Source organism: Sus scrofa, chromosome 15 (genome assembly GCF_054392235.1).
Source record: "Sus scrofa isolate SSC_HxYL_T2T_F1_AM1 chromosome 15, Sscrofa_HxYL_maternal_Yorkshire_Landrace_v2.0, whole genome shotgun sequence".
NCBI classification, from domain to species: Eukaryota; Metazoa; Chordata; class Mammalia; order Artiodactyla; family Suidae; genus Sus; species Sus scrofa.
The window spans coordinates 125,242,468-125,260,905 of NC_139397.1; the positions used below are offsets into that span (position 1 = coordinate 125,242,468).

Genomic DNA, 18,438 nt, shown 5'->3' on the forward strand with positions numbered 1-18,438 from the left:
ACCAGGAAACTCCACTGGTATCCTTTATATTCATAAAGAACACTCCTCTGGTCTTTTGTGGTCTCATGTAGTTAAAGGGTTTGTAAGTGTTCATACTTTTAGCAAATTACATGTCATTTTCTTCTTAATTTTTTAAATTTTCCCCCCTAAAGTGTTGCTATTTCTTTTAACTATTTGGAGAAACAAATAGTTCTCATCTTCCACTTTTGTGACATATCTATTTATACCTGAGCTCCTTGGTTTTTGCTCAAATTTCTTTTCATATTTCCCACCTTTGAGGAAAGATATTACTTGGTTTTTATTAGGTACATCAAGCTTTTCTGAAGTATAAACTTATCTACGCATGATCCACTTCTTTCCATGATGGCTTTCCAAATAGAAGCCAATTATAATAGAAAAAAAGGTCATCAGATGAGTTCTCCCTAAACCTCTCGTCTACCGGGAATGTCTCTATGATACCCAGGTCCTCTCTCCTCTCTTGCTCTTCTCTCAGTCCAAAGCTAATCTATGTCTGCTCTGCAGTGCAACTACTTCTGCCTTCTTGGAGACCTTGCTTTGTCAGTTTCTCATATCCTCTAACCTCAAATTCTTTTTCTCTCCATTGGCTCTTACCCCTGAACATACACATACACTCACATTTTTTTCTTTTTTCTTTTCTTTTTGCCTTTTCTGCGGCATATGGAGGTTCCCAGGCTAGGGGTCAAATCGTCAAATCGGAGCTGTAGCCACCAGCCTACACCAGAGCCACAGCAACGTGGGATCCGAGCCGTGTCTGCGACCTACATCACAGCTCATGGCAACGCTGGATCGTTAACCCACTGAGTGAGGGCAGGGACCAAACCTGAAACCTCATGGTTCCTAGTCGGATTCACTAACCACTGCGCCACAACGGGAACTCCTTTTTTTCTATCTTAAAAAAAAAAAAAAAAAAAAAAAAAAAGCATTCCATGGAGTTCCCATTGTGGCTAAATGGGTTAAGAACCTGAACATAGTGTCTGTGAGAATGCAGGTTTGATCTCTGGCCTTGATCAGTGGGTTAAGGGTCTGGCATTGCCACAAGCTGTGATGTAGGCCTGCAGCTGCAGCTTTGATTTGACCCTAGACTTGGAACATCCATATGCCATAGGCGAGGCCATAAAAAAACAAACAAAAAGCATTCTTTTTTCTTTTTTTTTTTTGTCTTTTTGCCTTTTTTAGGGCCGCTCCCACAGCATATGGAGGTTCCCAGGCTAGGGGTCTAATCAGAGCTATAGCCACCGGCCTACACCAGAGCCACAACAACGTGGGATCCGAGACGCGTCTGCGACCTACACCAAAGCTCACGGCAACACTGGATCGTTAACCCACTGAGCAAGGGTAGGGATCGAACCCGCAACCTCATGGTTCCTAGTTGGATTCGTTAACCACTGCACCACGACGGGAACTCCCAAAAAGCATTCTTAATTGTACATCTTCTTCTAATTACCACTACATCTCTCTTCTCAGCCCAGTGTTTGGGAAGAGAATAGTTACCTCCACTTTGTCACCTCCTATTCTCTTCTTACTCACTGCCTACCTTCCAGTTTGCACACATCCACAGTCATCCAGTTGCCACACAGCCAATGGTACTTGTAGCTTTTCTGCCCTCTGGACAGCATTGGACTATTTAGTGAATTATGAATGGAGCTTCTGCTGGCCAGATATTATGTTGAAGTTCTGCTGTTTTAGAAATGAGAGGCAGATGTAATCCCTACCCACCGGGACTCACCTGAGCGGCCATTCCTGATTAATACTTGGGTTCCTTGATTTCCATTGCTTCCCTTGGCAGTCTTACTTAAATGCCACTTAAATCTCCCTCTTTTCTTTTCTTTTCTTTTTTTTTTTTTTTTTTTTTTTTTTTTTGTCTTCTTGGGCCACTCCCGTGGCCTATGGAGGTTCCCAGGCTAGGGGTCCAATCAGGGCTGTAGCTGCCGGCCTACACCAGAGCCACAGCAATGCGGGATCCGAGCTGCATCTGCAACCTACACCACAGCTCACGGTAATACCGGATCCTTAACCCACTGAGCAAGGCCAGGGATCAAACCCACAACCTCATGGTTCCTAGTCAGATTTGTTAACCACTGAGCCATGATGGGAACTCCAAATCTCCCTATTTTCAAAGTCTCCCTCCCTCCCTTCCTTCTTTTCTTCCTCACATCTTCTCAAGGCAATTACTTCTCTACCATGGCTTCAATTACTATGTATGTACTCTAATGACAATACAGTTTTAAATGTTGTTTTCTTTTTTCATATTTTTTAGGGCCGCACCCATGGCATATGGAGGTTTCCAGGCTAGGGGTGGAATTGGAGCTACAGCTGCTGGCCTACACCACAGCTCACAGCAATGCAGGATCCCTAACCCACTGATCGAGGCCAGGGATCAAACCCGCAACCTCATGGTTCCTAGTCGGATTTGTTTCTGCTATTCCAGGACAAGCACTCCTTAAATGTTGTTTTCATTTAACAGATTTATTTTACATAGGATGACTCATTTACTAAAACCATAAGATTACAAGTTGCTTCATGAAAAATGTGATATTCTTAGCTGTCAACATTAGAAAGTTCTCCCAATCACATTTTTTTTTGGTTGATTTAATATATGTGTTATTCTAAAAAACGTATGTTGGGATATCACAGAATGGACTTAGCCTGCAGAGCTTTACACCCAGTTTTCAAGCAGAGAGCTCCATTTCCATGTTCCGCTTAACAGACCCCAAAATGATCTTCCCAAACCTCTTCCTCTTCCTGCATTCTCTACTTCGGAGAAAGTCACTGCTCTCTACCTAGTTCCCTAAGCTGGAACCTGAGCAGCTTTTTTTTTGTTTGTTTGTTCGTTTGTTTTTGGCACACCTATGGGATCGAGTCCAAGCCACAGCCGCTACCTACCCCACAGCTGTGGCTACGCTGGATACTTAACCTGCTGCACCACAGCAGGAACTCCATTAGCAGCAAATTTTGCCTCTCCTTTCCCTCTCTCTTCCTCTGTATCTAGTCATCAAGCACTTCTGTCTCCCAAATGGCCTCATATCCTTTCCTTCCACTCCAGTCTGCCACTGCTTTCAGTCTGAACCCTTTCTTTTCTTTTAGATGAATATAAAGTCTCTCAATTGGTCCTGTTGTGTCCTTCAATCCTCCTTATTGTCCAGAGTGACCTAACTACAAACCACCTGATAGGGACATCTTACCTTCACAACATTCAATGATTCTCATGTTTCTGGGAAACAATTCAAACTCTTTACTCCAGCATCTACTTTGGGGTTAGGCAGATCTAGGTTTGAATTTCAGGTTCAAGTATTCTGCAGCAGTGTGGCCTCAGACAATTGAACTTTCAAAGCCTTTGTTTTTCTCAGGTGTTTAAGCTCACTGAGGGCAGGGTTATTTCCCCAAACACAATGCCGGGCACATAGGGAGCGCTAATTAATGCTGAATGAAGGGAAAGCATTTTAAAATCCACATCAAAAAGCTGTCCCTCCTTAAAAATAAAATAAAATCCTGATATGCTGTGCCACTTCCAACCAAATTTGATTTCTGTCTTTATTTCCTGATAATCACAATCCCAGGGCTGGACACCAGGGATGAAGGCTGGTTCTGCCTGGCGTCCCCACCCCTTTAGGGATCCACACTATCAGGGATCAAATCCTGGCCATACCCCTGAGCAATTAGGTGACCTTGGGAGCGTTATTTAATTTATGGAAAATCTGTGTTCCTGATGGTTTTGTTCTCAAGGGTTAATGAGCACCACACTTGGAAAGGGTCGGGCGCGTATTAAGTGTTCGCCAAATGTTAGCTATCGTTAACCTCCTTCATCAATTCAAGACCGTGGTACTCCACTTTGTGACTCTCAATTTTGTATGAGAAAAACGTGCTTTATGCGTTGGCGAGAAAGAGTTGCTGAATCCCCGCGTTTCAGAAGTGGAAGGAACGAGTTCGGTGCCTATTTTACCGATGAGGAAGTGTAGGGGTGACGTGTCCTCGAGTCTTATTCAAGACACTGCCACAGCTTTTTACTGAAGGTAAGACCAGGGCCCCGGGGGTTGCTGTGGTCAAACTGAAGGCAGAACAGAGGAGCATTTAGTTACAAAAACGGTCAACAATTCGGGTGTAACTAAGTTCGTTGAGCAGTACATCAAATGAGCCAGCCGTCAGACCTAGCGAAACCAAGTTGCTAACGAACTGGCTCTTTACTTAAGGGGCTATTTTACAGAGCCCGCTCAGCCAGGACAGCTTCAGTTAACAAACTCCCGCAACGCTTCCACAGGACCGGAAAGCTCCGAGCCGTGAGAGATGAATGGAAACCGGAGTTCAGGGCGCGCCTCGCGGGGGGCGGAGCGCCGATGGGCAGGGGCGGGGCATTATGAGTCACGTGCCTACGCTTGAGGCGGGCGCGTGGAGGGAACTCTAGATGTGATTGGTCCGTCGTAACCAGGTGACCAAAGGACGCGTTCCGGTTGGCAGGGGCCAGCCAGGCGAGGCTTTCAGTCGGGAGGCGGCGGCGGAAGGAGGAGGAGCTCCGGCTGCGCTCTCTCCCGGCAGTGGCTGCGCGTCTCAGCGTTTGTCGGGTCCCCACCCCTTTTAAATAAGCCGGTCTGGTCACCGCCCTCACAGACTAGTTGGCTCCGGGGAGGCGGCAGCGGCGCGGCGGCGGGGGTGCGGCCGGGGCCGGAGCCCTGCCCCGGGCCCGGCGGCGGGGCGGACGGGCGAGTGGGGCCGAGGCCGCGTCTGCATGCGCGGCGCAGCCCCGGCATAGCCCGGGGCTGCCCGTGCCGGCCTCGCCATTGTTGGGGGAGGGGGCGGCTGCTGAGAACGGCGGAGTCGCAGGGCGAGCCGAGGAGGTGGCGGCCAGAAGCGGAGGCGCCCCATGGGGAACACGTTGTCCTGTTGCTTGTCGCCCAATGCCAGCCCCAAGCTGGGCAGGCGCAAGGGGCCGGTGGAGCCAGACTACGAGTCTGAAGTCTGTGAGGCGGCGGCTGGGGACGCGGTGGCAGTAGCTTCCGCGCCGGCTGCCGTGGAACCAGCTGAGTTGGATTACGGAGCCGGCGAGGGCCACCACCTGCAGCACATCAGCGACCGGGAGATGCCCGAAGGTAAGGCGGTGGTAGGCGCACCTCGCCCCTCGCGGGGCCGGCTGCATCTGTTCTCGGGCTTACCTCTGGCCTCCGCCGCCCCCAGGGTTCCCCCGGGAGGGAGCCGCCGCCTAGGGCTCCTTCCTGCCCGGAGCTGGCTTTCCCAGGGCTGGGCACCGGGGATGAAGGCTGGTTCTGCTTGGCGTCCCCACCCCTTATTCTTTTCCCGTCGCGTCCAGCCAGTCTTTTTTCCTCTAATCTACCCGAAAGCCCAGTTCTTTCCCCCATTCCCATTTCCCACCCCAGTCTGAGACCCTCCGGTCTGCGACCCTTCCTGTTTGCGGCTCTTTATTAACGCCTGGTGGGACTTTATAAAGACTTTCTGGTATAGTCTCTGTATTCTCAGTGAAAACTTAAATAACCCAACTATGGCGTATCCATCCCACCTCCTTATCCTTACCTATCCAGATGGTACCTAAGTGAAGGAACCAGGTAAGGTAGTTAAGGCAGTTGATACAATTTAGACGCATTCCAGAATTTGTTATTTAAGTTCAAAATAGAGATCGACAGAGTCTATATGGCGTTCTTCGGTAAAATTATTTGAATTTTAACGTTTTCAGTCGCCCTGATAGAAGCTGCTTTCTTCCTTCTAACTGTAATTTGAGCACGAAAATAAAGAAAATGATTGGGGGCGGGGGGCTTCAAATAAGTGCGAACGTTTGAAATGTTACTGCCACGGCTGCAGAGAATAGTTTTTTTACCCAAATTCGAACCCACGGGGTTCTGATTACTTTCAAATTCCCACTTGGACACAACTGTCTTCAGCCCCGCAGCCTTAACCGACTTCATTTACACGTTGCCAGTTTTAAAGAAGAGGTGAGGTGATTCACCAGACTGTTAAACGTTTCAAAACAGAAGAAAGCAAATTCACATTTTAATTTGTAATATGAAGATTTGGGAGTTAAGATGTCAGATTCTGCAGAAAAGTGTCTCCATGACTCCCTTTCTTCTCCCCCCCCACCCCCCCCTCCTGCCGGTAGAATTCCTATTCAACTGGAAGAATGTTCAGGTAAAAGTTCTTAGGACTAAATGACTATGGGGGGAGGGACTCTGGGGGTGGGGTGGGCGGTTGCCAGGGAGGAGAGAAGGGAGAGATTTCTGCCTAGAATTTTGGAAAGGGATGGCTCTAGGTTAAAAAGAAATTCTGAGTAACACTGTGGCTCTTTAATAAAGACTGTTCTTTGAAGTAGAAAACATTGTATCATAAAGATGTTGAAGCTCTAGTAGCCCACTTATTGCCAGAGGCTATTTCATAGAGGAAACGTCTTAATAGCTCTTCTATTTAAATTTTAGTTGGGCTTACTTAATTTCTTTAACAGAGTAGTTAAGCCTGTGGATTCACCCATGTAATGGACATGGCTCTGTAAGTGGAAAGTACTCCCTTTTCAGAATGTTCAGATATTGTAAAAGAATGAACAAATCATATGAATTAAATGTAACTTTTAAACACAAAGAATGTAAGTACTTGTGAAACTTCTACTCTGCTTGTTGCTATAAGGTAAGCCTCTGAGTGATGTTACAAATCAGTTAGTGGTTGATTACTGTAAAATGAGAGACCGAAATTAGAGCTGTATATAGTTCTTTTAGGACTCATAACATATTTTCATGTATATTTCACTTGACCCTTCCACACAAATAGGGCCTGTGTATATTCTCCCTGTATTCCTGGTGAAGAAACCAAGACTTCTCTAAAATCATTATGTGACACAGCTACTGAGCAGGGGAAACAGATGTGGAGGTGGTAGATAGCCAAATTCAGTTCTTGGAGTGCTTAAAAAACTAGAGTGTACCTGTTTTATAATTTAGCCATAAGAAAGGCCCATCTCGACTTTAGTTTTAATTCCACTTGCATTTATTGTACACAACTCACAAGCCACATTTACCTCTCCATTCTGTGTCTCAATGTTCATTACAATGGGTAAGAATAAAAGTCATAAATAGCCAAATTTTACCAGTCAGGTAAATGGGTTGATATATTTTAAAGAGTTTTTGTCTGGTGACCTTGAATTGAAGCAGAGAATGCCCTGGACAGGGAGGGTATTAGGAGAAGCTCGGAAAAGGACAGGTAAGGTACTAAGCATTTAGCATAGGACTGTGTATAATAAGGAGTATTAAATCAGGAAAGTTGGAAAAATAGAGTTCATGGGTAAGAATTTACCTTTTTGGAGTTCCCATCATGGCTCAGTGGTTAGCGAACCCAACTAACATCCGTGAGGATGAGGGTTCCATCCCTGGCCTTGCTCAGTGGGTTAAGAATCCTTCGTTGCTGTGGCTGTGGCTTCAGCTCTGATTGGACCCCCTAGCCTGGGAACCTCCATATGCCTCAGGTGTGGCCCTAAAAAAAAAAAAGGACTTTACCTTTTTATGTTTAACATGACTGTTAAAATTTGAAATTTTCTTTTTTTTTTTTGTCATTCAATAAAGTGATAAGAGAAACCTCAAATTCAGCCTTTACCTGTTACCGTTTCCTTAGAAACAAGGTCTGAACACCAAATGTAAAGTACAGACACATTGAAAATTTGCTCTTAATGTTTTTATTTCAGACAGTTTTGTGTCAGTTTCCCTGGAAACTGAGAAAATCTACTTAGATATAAAACATTTTGGCTTTTCTACAGTAAAGAATTATTTGGCTACTTAGACAAAATCAGACATAAATGATGTCCTGTCTTGGTCTTCAGAAACATTGAGTCAATGAACGTGATTTCAAGTCATTTCAAAGAGAGAGTGCTTAAGAACCTAGTGTAGGTTTTGATAGACTCCAGAGAATTTTTTTTTTTTGCTACCTTGCCTTTATCCAACAGTGTGCCTCATGTAACCAATAGTAGTGTCATTAATACAAAAGATGCTATGGTCCCATTATCTTATTCATCAACCTTTCATACAGCCCTTATTTTCTGATCTTAGCAGCTTTGCCAATTTTCTGATGAAAGGTGCTCAAGTGATCCCTTCCTCCCTTCCCCCATGAGGAGTGGGTAAAGGAGGAGTTGGCAATATTATGTGGAAAAACCTCTGAGCAACACATCTTTCCTCTTTCCAGTAGCTATTTTAAACACCCCCCCCTTTTTTTTTACATATTTGGATGACAATAAACATCTGATGTAAAAAATTTAGAAAATACAGAAGTCATTCACTCATACTCAGAATATCCAGAATTTTTATTAATATTTTGGTGTTGATATTTCCTGAACCTTTTGTATGTACGTATACATAACATTTTGTTTATTTTACAAAAATTAGCTTGTTCTATATGTGCAGCTCTGTAATTGTCATGAAGAAAGGTAATGACGTGAAACTCCTGGAACTGTGCTGACACCTAGAGAGAGCTGCTCCCAGATGAGTTTTCATGAAACTGCATGTAGCTCTCCTGCCTGCCCCATAGTAACTGTTGACTGCACCATTGAATGGCTGGAGCATCATTCATTTACCTGCCCTACATGGTTGAGCATCTTTTATGATCCCATTATAATGCTTTATTCTGGGAACGCATAAGTGATACATTGTACCTCCCTTTAGAATTCTGATGGTATGCTTTGTCTTAATACTTAATTAAATTTGCAGGGTAAATCATTTTGTACTTAAAAGTATTTTAACATTAAATGTTATTTTCCCAGGAGTTCCCATGGTGAAGCAGCAGACACAAATCCAACTAGTGTCCTTGAGGATGCGGGTTCCATCCCTGGCCTTGCTCAGTGGGTCTGGGAACCTGTGTTTGCTGTGGCTGTGGCGTAGGCCGGCAGCTGTAGCTCTGATTTGACCCCTAGCCTGGGAACTTCCATGTGCCTCAGGCATGGCCCTAAGAAGCAAAATTGAAGTTACCGTTGATTTTTCACTGAACATTAGATTTTCAAGAGGTTTTTGTGGTTCTTGGTAACCTGTCTTGTGTCTTTGATTCTGAGTACTAACTCTAAGAGATCTAAAATTAATATTGGTCCTAGGTGACAGACACATCAAAAGGTGGCATTAGAAGAAATCTTAGATGATGTGGGAAAACTGGGAGAAACTTAACTGGTTTGAGGAACACTGAAATGATTATTGGGCATTGTTCCAGAGGCAGGACAGACAGTGGTTATACAAGATAAAGCCTATACCCTAACTCAGGTCCTTGCTTTCTAGAGATGCCTTAGGGGCAGATACACATGAGTCATGTCAGGTAGTGAGACACTGAGAAGAAAGAAAATGAGAGAAACGGGCTGGGGAGGAGGGCAGTTTTACATGGGGTGTTTATTTTTTGCTCTTTAGGGCTGCGGATCCTTCAGCATTTGGAAGTTCCCGGGCTTGGGGTCGAATCAGAGCTGCTGCTATGCCACAGCAACAGCAACATAGGATCTGAGCCTCGTCTGCGACCTACACCGCAGCTCATGGCAACGTCAGATCCATGGCCAGCTGAGTGAGGCCAGGGATGGAACCTGCATCCTCATGGATCTAGTTGGGTTCCTTTCCATTGCACCTCAGCAGGAACTCCTACGTGGAGTGTTTAGAGACTCTCTTTAAATGACCTGTGTGCAGCCCCAAGAATGAGTGGGATCCATGTGAGGGTGTGGGAGAAGAGGCTTCTGTGCAGAGTTCCTCGTTTGGGAATAAATTGATGCAGGTGAAGGACAGAAAGATGGGTGGCTATGGCTGAGTGAAAGAGTGCCAGGAGGAAGAGCATAGACGATTAAGACCCTTTATGCCTAGTGAGCCTTGACAGAAAATATAGATTTTAGTCTAATTGTAGTGGAAGTCATTGAAGGATTATATGCAGGGGAATGATGTTCTTTAAAAGGGGGGGGGGGCAGGGAGAGATCAGACCAGCTGCTGTGTCAGAATAGACTAAAGTGCAGGTGAGGGTGGAAGGAAGTAGGGAGACCAGTTAGGCAGCTGGTGTAGTAGTTTGGGTGAGATGCTTAAATAGGCTGGCTTGAAGAAATTGAGTGACCTAAAAGTAGATAAGTCACAGAAGAATAAATGCAGATTGGCTTTAAACATATCCTCACACTAAGAGAAATGCAGAATAAAACTGCTATAGTTCCTCTCCTGTTTGGAGAAAATCCAAAAACTTGGTGCTGCGTTCTTTGGTGAGATGGATGAAAGTTACATTCTTGTGTTGCTGGTGGAAATGCAGAATGGTTCAACCTCATGAAGGGGATGTTGGCACAACCTTGCTTAATCTACTAAAGTAATTTATTCTGAAGATATATCCCACGAATATGAAACCACATATCCACAAAGTGTCTGTTGCATTATTATTGACAGCAAAATATTGGATATAATTCAAATGTCCACTAAGGGACGGGTAAAATAAATTGGCACATCCACATAGTGGAGAACTGTGGCCGTGTAAAAAAGCTCTCTCTAGTGCTATGACTTAATCTTCAAGATATGTTACATGAAAAAAGCAAGGAGAGATCACAGTAATCTACATGACAGAAGCAGGAGAAATGTGTATTTGCTTATTTAAGAACAAAAGTGAGGATATAGGCAAGTTAGAATAAATGAAATGCATTACTGAAGGTTAAGAGTGTTAAAATTATGCTGTCATAAAGTGTTAATAATTTTTCCTTGTCAGAATATTAGAGGGAAAGGGTAGTGAACAAGAAATTTTCTGATGAAAGTAGCATATTTCAGAAAGACTGATTTCCACATATTCGTTTCCACTGAGCCATGATGAGAACTCCTACCTTCACATTTTTAACATCTGCAGTTGAGATGGATCTTACAACTGATGGACTCTTAGGTTGGAGAGAAAGCAGTATTCAGTGTCAGTGGTGTTTTGTAGGTTTCCTCTGAGGAGTGTTTTCATTAAGGTGTGAGTTTAAATTTTTTTTTTTTTTTTTGCCTGTCTTTTTAGGGCTGTATCCAAGGAATATGTAAGTTCCTAGGATAGGGGTTGAATTGGAGCTGCAGCTGCTGGCCTACAGCATAGCCAAAGCAACATGGGATCTGAGCCATCTCTGTAACCTACACCACAGCTCATGCAACACTGGATTCTTAACCCACTGAACGAGGCCAAGGACCAAACCTGCGTCCTCATGGAGGGTTCATTACTGCTGAGCAACATTGGGAACTCCTGAGTTTAATTTTTTTAAATCATACTTTTACTACATTGATCTATCATGTCATCAAATAAGTTGCAATTTAAATTGGTAATACTGGGAGTTCTCTTGTGGCACAGTAGGTTAAGGATCTGGCATTGTCACTGCTGTGGCTTGGGCCACTGCTATGACTCAGGTTCTATCCCTGGTTCAGGAGCTTTCACATGCCGTGGTCATGGCCAAAAGAACAATAAACTGATAATACAAAAGCGATGGGTCTTAAAATGCAATTTTAATCATAACCTTTGATCATGAGCTTAAGAATATTTCTCCTGGGTTAAACATTCTTAGAGGATTCTAAAGAAGTAATTTAGGAAGAATTTATAAGATGCACAGTAATTTCTTTAATTGAAATCTTTTACTGAAATCTCTTTAAATTACTGTGTGTGTGTGTTGTGTGTGGGGGAATGTGAGGGGAGGGGGTAATAATGCTTTGCTTAATAGCTGGCAGTATTGGAGTTCCCTGGTGGCTCAGTGGGTTAAGGGCCAGTGACCAGTGTTGTCACTGCAGCGGCTAGGGGCACTACTGTGGCAGGGTTCTGATCCCTGGCCCAGGAACTTCCACATGCTGCAAATGCAGCCAAGAAAAAAGTTGGCAGTTTTATCTTTGTGGTAGTGAAGAGTGTAGTAGGTTTGATCGTAGTCTCCTTAGGCTCTTGGGGAAACAGTTAACGAGTGCAAAAATATTTTGTATATGTGAATTTACTGTCTAATGGCTTACACATCCATTCTTTGAAATACTGATTTGGTATTTATCATTAGCAAAAAGTGCAAGTTATATGGAAAATTGTTACATAGACTATAAATGAAAGATTAATGTTTTCTGAAAACCTCATGCAAATTGACAACGTTAGGGCCCTAGTGTGTACAGTACATATCAGGATGTACAAATGATAGGCAGCTCACCAAAGTGGAAATAACACTGTTAACTTTGGAAAAATGGTTGAACTGTGTAATCCAAAGAAATAACAACTTAGGTCTACAATGAGGCTCCTCATTCATATCAGTAGGAAATTTTTTTCAAGTATTCAAAGCTGGGGTGGGAACTAAACATGATTGATGGTAGCATTATGCACTAATAATGTAACCTTCATTAGGAAGCAGTTTAGCACTATACATTAAGCCATTCAAATGAGCTAAACTTTTGGCCTATTCCCACTTTTGAAGATCTTTACTAAGAAGATAAAACCATTATTTTTAAAAGCTAAGTGAAGATAGCTTTTCATAATATTTTAAGAATAGGACTTTGTGGAGTTCCTGTTGTGGCTCAGTGGTTAACGAATCTGACTAGGAACCATGAGGTTGCGGGTTCGATCCCTGGCCTTGCTCAGTGGGTTAAGGATCCAGTGTTGCCATAAGCTGTGGTGTAGATCGCAGACATGGCTCAGATTTGGCATTGTTGTGGCTGTGGCATAGGCCAGCCACTGTAGCTCCGATAAGACCCCTAGTCCGAGAATCTCCATATGCTGTGGGTGCAGCCCTAGAAAAGACACACATACAAAAAAAAAAAAAAAAAAAAAAATAGGACTTTGTAAGCAAATAAACCTCAGCAATAGAGGATTGATTAAGTACAGTACAGGAATAATACTTGATGGGCCAATATGTATTCATTAAACAGTGAATATGCAACTTGTTAGTAAGACATAGATTGTATACTAATTAGAGCTTTTTAATGTATAAGAAGCAATGAGAAGTAATGATTGAGTTTATGGTCTGATTTTTAAACAGCATTGTTTTGGTTCATGCAAATTTCCATGATAAGATATTTGTTAAAGAAATGAGCAAGTGACTTTTATCCCTCTCAACCTTTAGTGTGATCATCAGTACTGCTGATTAACCAGGTCTCTTTCTGGTGGAAGTTAAAGTCTATCTCAAAATAGCTTAATTTTTTAAAAAAAGTATTGACTTGTATAACCAGAGTTCACAGTGTAAATTAAGCACTACTTGACCCAGGACTTAAATGATTCCCCAGAGCCTGTGTCAGTTCTGCTCTCCTCTGTGGCTCTCTCCCGAATGGGTTTTCCCTGCATGCTGGCGAAAGGAGTGTCCACCAGCTCCAGGCCAGCCAGGGGTCCTTGAGGACAGCTCTGCCTTTCTTCTCTGTTTATTGGGAAGTTCCAGGACCACTGTGATTTATTGGCCAGCCATGGATCATGTACCCAATCCTGAACCCTAAAGTAAGGTAGGGGAAATGCCAGTTTTTTTCTGGTCACTTGAGCTAAGTTTGCTTTTTTCTTTTACCCCAGCCTTCTTGATTTTTTTTTTTTCTTAATGGTTTTAATTTTTTCCATCATAGCTGGTTTACAGTGTTCTGTCAGTTTTCTACTGTACAGCAAGGTAACCCAGTCAACACATACATGTTTACATTCTTTTTCTCACATTATGCTCCATCATAAGTGATGATTTTGGTATTTAGATCTGTTTGGCGGGAGTGTGTGTGAGAAGCTTGCTCTTCTTTGATTCTGGCACTTTTTTGGGCTTCCATTTAACTGGGTATTAAATTTTATCCTGCCATAGATACTGATAAATAGTATGATTACTTGGCAAACATTTCTGCTCATTTTTTAGATTCAAATGTAGTCTATTTTCATTTTGGTACAAGTAAGCAGTCATGAATCCTTTCAGAAGCCTTAGGTTAGGGGCAGCTGTGAAAGTCTCTGTCACTTTGTGTACAACTGAAATAATTTATTTTCCCAAATTGTCTCATTTTTCAACTATGTAGAGGAAAAAATACTTTAAAATAATTTTATGGATCTTTTACATACAAATGTTGAATAGAATACTTTCTCCAAAAGCAGTATCTTAATAAACTTCAAATGCAGGGAAAGAATTTTCATAAAACGGTTTAACTATGTAAATTTCTAGTGCTGGCAGTAACATTAAAATGGATGGCTCAGATTCCTGTTAAACTAGGAAGTCCCAAATTATTGTTTGTGCAATATTCTTTTTTGAGGGAAAAGGATTCTAGGTATATACATTTGTGAAATGCTGAGTTAGAATTCATTGCTAGACTGATTAGTTTTAATATATCAATTACTGTATTCTTTTAATTCTCTTAAGAGGCAGGGATATAGTGTATTTCAATTTGACCACCAAACCCCCTTTTTTAAAAACAGAACAATTAGGAGTTCCCGTTGTGGCTCAGTGGTTAACAAATCTGACTGGAAACCATGGGGCTACGGGTTTGATCCCTGGCCTGGCTCAGTGGGTTAAGGATCTGGCGTTGCCTTGAGCTGTGGTGTAGGTCATAGACACAGCTCGGATCCCGCATTGCAGCCATAGACTGGCTGGCTACAGCTCTGATTAGACCCCCCTACCTTGGGAACCTCCATATGCTGCGAGTACAGCCCTGAAAAGACAAAAGACAAAAAAAAAAAAAAAAGCAATTATTATGTGGTTTGGGAAGTATTTCCTTAACCACTATTCTTTATCTGGATCTTGGTCCAGTTTCTTAAAATGTTCTTTACGGGGTTTGAGATGGACTTTGCTGAGAAGCTGTCTGAAGTTTGTTTCAAATGATAACTTTACTATCCCATGTTGGTGGCTTGTGCTTGTTTTGTATTCCTGTCTAAGTGGAAGACTGTCCCATCTTGGTGCAAGGTGGGCTGCAGGCAGCTGCATCTTTATGTAGTTATGGCCAGAATTTTTTCAAGCAGCCCTGTGATCAGAAAGTACTATTTATTGAAGCCCCAAATTAATCATGCATCATGGAAGGAAGAAGTGAGAGTTTAGCTTTGAAAACAGAGGGCAAAGTTAAAAATCACTTCCTATCATGGAAGGAAGTGTCCCTATAGATTAGAACATTGAGCTTTTATGTAATCTGCCATGATGAATAGCCCCCAAATAAACTACAGCCAACTAAATGAGTTCATTTGTTGAATAGAGCCAGAATTAGCCATTTGATTGTCCGACGAGCATTTGCCAACAGCAACTCCCTTGATTTTGGCATATTTGATATATTGAGCTGGTGTCTGACAGTAACTGGCCACAGCATAACTTACTTTTTGAGACTGTTCCTGGAGTGGGCTAGTAATATCAGCTTGAAGGAGGATGACTGAATTTTTAATTCATAAGTAGGAGAGGAGTCACATATATGATTCATCTAAAAGTTGCATAGACTTTTCTTCATATTCCACATGTATGGAGAGTTTATACAATTTTACTGTTTCCCAAGAGAATTTTTATATTGTTGCTTTACTAAAATTGCATTTTTGTTATGACTAAAAGCTTTTCTCAAGACTATTAAAAGTGATTAAAATTATTGTAGTTATTTTTAAAATCGTGTATCTTTTACGCAACTACACACACCTTTTTCTCTTCTTCCTAAACAGACTTAGCTTTTGAATCGAACCCTTCTGACCACCCAAGGGCAAGCACAATTTTCCTGAGCAAATCTCAAACAGATGGTAAGACAGTATTTTTTTTCCCCTGAGAAAAAGATTGAAAACTTTTTACTTTGTGTATTGTAGAAAGTATTTATACACACTCTTAACAGTAGTTTAAATGTTTCACTTTTTCATGGTAAGTCACTTATTTTAATATGTGGTGATATACTTTCCTTTAGTTGTCACTGTTTTAGTGAGAACACTGACACTTGTCTGTTTATACTTTTGCCACCTCTTTATCAACATAGTCAACTGGCCATGTGATTTAAATGTGATCCATTTCTCCATACTACTTTGTCCTTTTCTGCTTGCTCCAAAGAGCTTATGTGTTAAAGATGAATCATAGAGTTTAGGTCACAGGTTTTCATTGATGGAATAAAAAATCAGTTGTCTGTATATGGGGATTGAGTCTTGGGATTTTGGCCCTGTTTTACGCAGTGCTCAACCAGGTGAGCCTGTCTCACACCCAGATTTGTGCTACTAAGAACTTTTAAGCTGTTGAAAACCTTCTCATCCTAATGTAGTGCTGTGCCAGGGTAAATCAGAGCAAACATGCCTTATAGGGTTTCCCAGATTATCCTCAGCATGTGAAACTAGTGTAAATTTCCTACGTCTTTCTTGATTTAAGATGAGCATCAGAACTGTAGAATTTTTTGCACTCCTACTTGCTTATCTTAATGTTATGTTAAATCCTAGTTTATTTGCTGAAAAGCCATACGTGACTAAGTTTTTCATTTGATTACAAGAGCAGGAATGTAAGAAGTGAGTGTTTCGTAATATTTGAAGTAATGAAGCACATACAAAAAATGAAGAGTTCTTTTTTTTCCTCCTATTAAGTCACTGGTTTTCTTAAAAGTATATAACTCAGGAACAGTGAGATGGAAAAAGACGCATAGGGCCATGCCCTCTCTGAGTGCACCACATGTTTGCCAACCTGGAAGTTCCTGGGCTTTCTAACTTGTGTGTGTATTTTGCCTGACTTCAGCCAATCATTTTTGGTTAGGAGTGCTGTGTTTCTCAGCTTCTGGAGAGCCATGGGCTGCTCATATGCAGAGAGACTGTTGAGACAGAAGTAAAGCCATCTCAGGCTCCTCTCTCTCCTCAGTCTTAAAGAACTCGTGCCTGTGATGTCTGTCTGGAGTTAAAGAAGGCAGTGTGGGAAAGAGTAGCCTAAGAGTAGCCTGTTTGAGCTTTTATTCTCTTGCTTTTGTTGGAGCAAGATGGTTTTATGTGCTGTAGATATGTTCAGTTAGGTCAGCACACTCAATAAAATGTAACATTTAAGATAGGTTAACTTTCCAGTTGTGTTTTTTTCTGTAAAGGGTTTTAGTAAGTTACTGGTAAGTGGTTCATATGCTTCCAGGGGTACTGGTGCATTTAGAGATGAGTGCCTGGCCAGAAACTGGTCCATCTCTTAGATCCTGATTAGTAAAGTAAGTTGTGTGTAAAAGTAGAATTAGTAAGTACTACTGGGTATGGTTAGGATATGCAACAGGTAAATTTTTTTTATTAGCTAAATTTCTAACTTGGCCTAATTTGCAATGTCCTTTTCTTTTTTGAATGAACATCTTTCATTTTTATCAATACAGAATATCTATAAGGTCAAAAAGTAAAACTAAGTTTTTAGATTTTGTTTATAGGACTCATCTTGCTAGGTGATTTAAATTACATTTTTTATTGGAAATTATAAATAGAATGAAGTTTTATTTCATTTTGTATATTGGTAATTCATCAGATAATTAGCAATTACTTTTACTTTCTGTGACATTTGTATCAGAATTCATCAGTTAATTTTTTTTATTCTTAGTGCGAGAAAAGAGGAAGAGCAACCATTTGAACCATGTAAGTAAACAGTTGAAAAGTTAAGAAATTAAAGTTTGAATGGAAAGTATGTCTGCCATTATGCCTAAGAACTACAATGGACTCAGAACTATTAGCATGGACCTCTGTTTCGTAGATTTTCTAAATCTTCTCTGTTTTCCTAATTATCGAATATATTCGGGAAAGTCTTTGGCTTTGTATTGCGTATTTTTTAAGGATTCTGATATTTAAGTTAAATTTCAATAACATGGTTATAGTATAAAGATCTGTTTTAAATTAATTTACCTTAATTCTAAATCTTGTTTTTTAACCAAAGTACTAAAAGCCTAAGTGAATTTTTAGCACTATCCATTGACTTCTTGTCATAGCGGGTAAAAGCTTGCTTCCTCACACCACCGTGACCTTACTTCCCTCCCTCTGTTCTCTCAACATGTATCACAGTTTTTATTAGAATCAATGTTGACATTATTAGGACTGTGCAAATATTGTTCACTGCTGAGCCATATAGTTCTCTGACTGCTGCCTCCTTGTACACCCTTTTTTCTTTTTCTTAAATATTAATGAAATCTAAGCACTTCTGTACTTCTCCAGAGTAATCCAGTCCCCCATTTCCTAGTCAGCATGATCTCCCACAGCCAAATGCAGAAAGTAGCTCCTTGGCCAGTCTCCCTGCTTTCACATCCTTCATTTTTTCTGTGGAATTAATTTCCTGAATATATTCACTTGCCTGTTTTCTAACAGCTATTTTTTTCCGCAAATGTTGTAACATGTGTCACATGCCTATCAAAAATATTTTCCATCTACTAAACCACATCTGTTCCACTTTTTTCTTGGAGACACTCTTCCCCAGCCTTTTGTTATCCTACTCCCACATTGGCTAGTTTCCCCAAGGCCGGCTCTGTGCCTGTTTTCCTGGGGTAAACATCTGGGAGCTCACATTAACTGCCCTCTAGTGTTGGATCCTGTATGTCCTCAACTGTTTCTCTCAGCCTTGATATACCCCCTTGTTTTACTGGA

At 41.7% G+C, this 18,438-nt stretch overlaps 1 protein-coding gene across 3 annotated transcripts in view; it reads left to right on the top strand.

Annotated features, from left to right (window-relative positions):
* Positions 1-4,495: 4,495 nt before the first annotated feature.
* CCNYL1 (cyclin Y like 1) overlaps positions 4,496-18,438 on the top strand; it is a 37,558-nt gene continuing 23,615 nt past the window's right edge. For all 3 annotated transcript variants that reach the window (XR_014829128.1, XR_014829129.1, XM_005672130.4), the window contains exons 1-3: positions 4,496-5,102; positions 15,547-15,621; positions 17,408-17,442. Coding sequence is in view for 1 of the 3 variants with exons in the window: in XM_005672130.4 (XP_005672187.1) it covers positions 4,877-5,102; positions 15,547-15,621; positions 17,408-17,442 (336 nt within the window). In the remaining 2 variants the exon portion in view is untranslated. The remainder of the gene's footprint in view (positions 5,103-15,546; positions 15,622-17,407; positions 17,443-18,438) is intronic.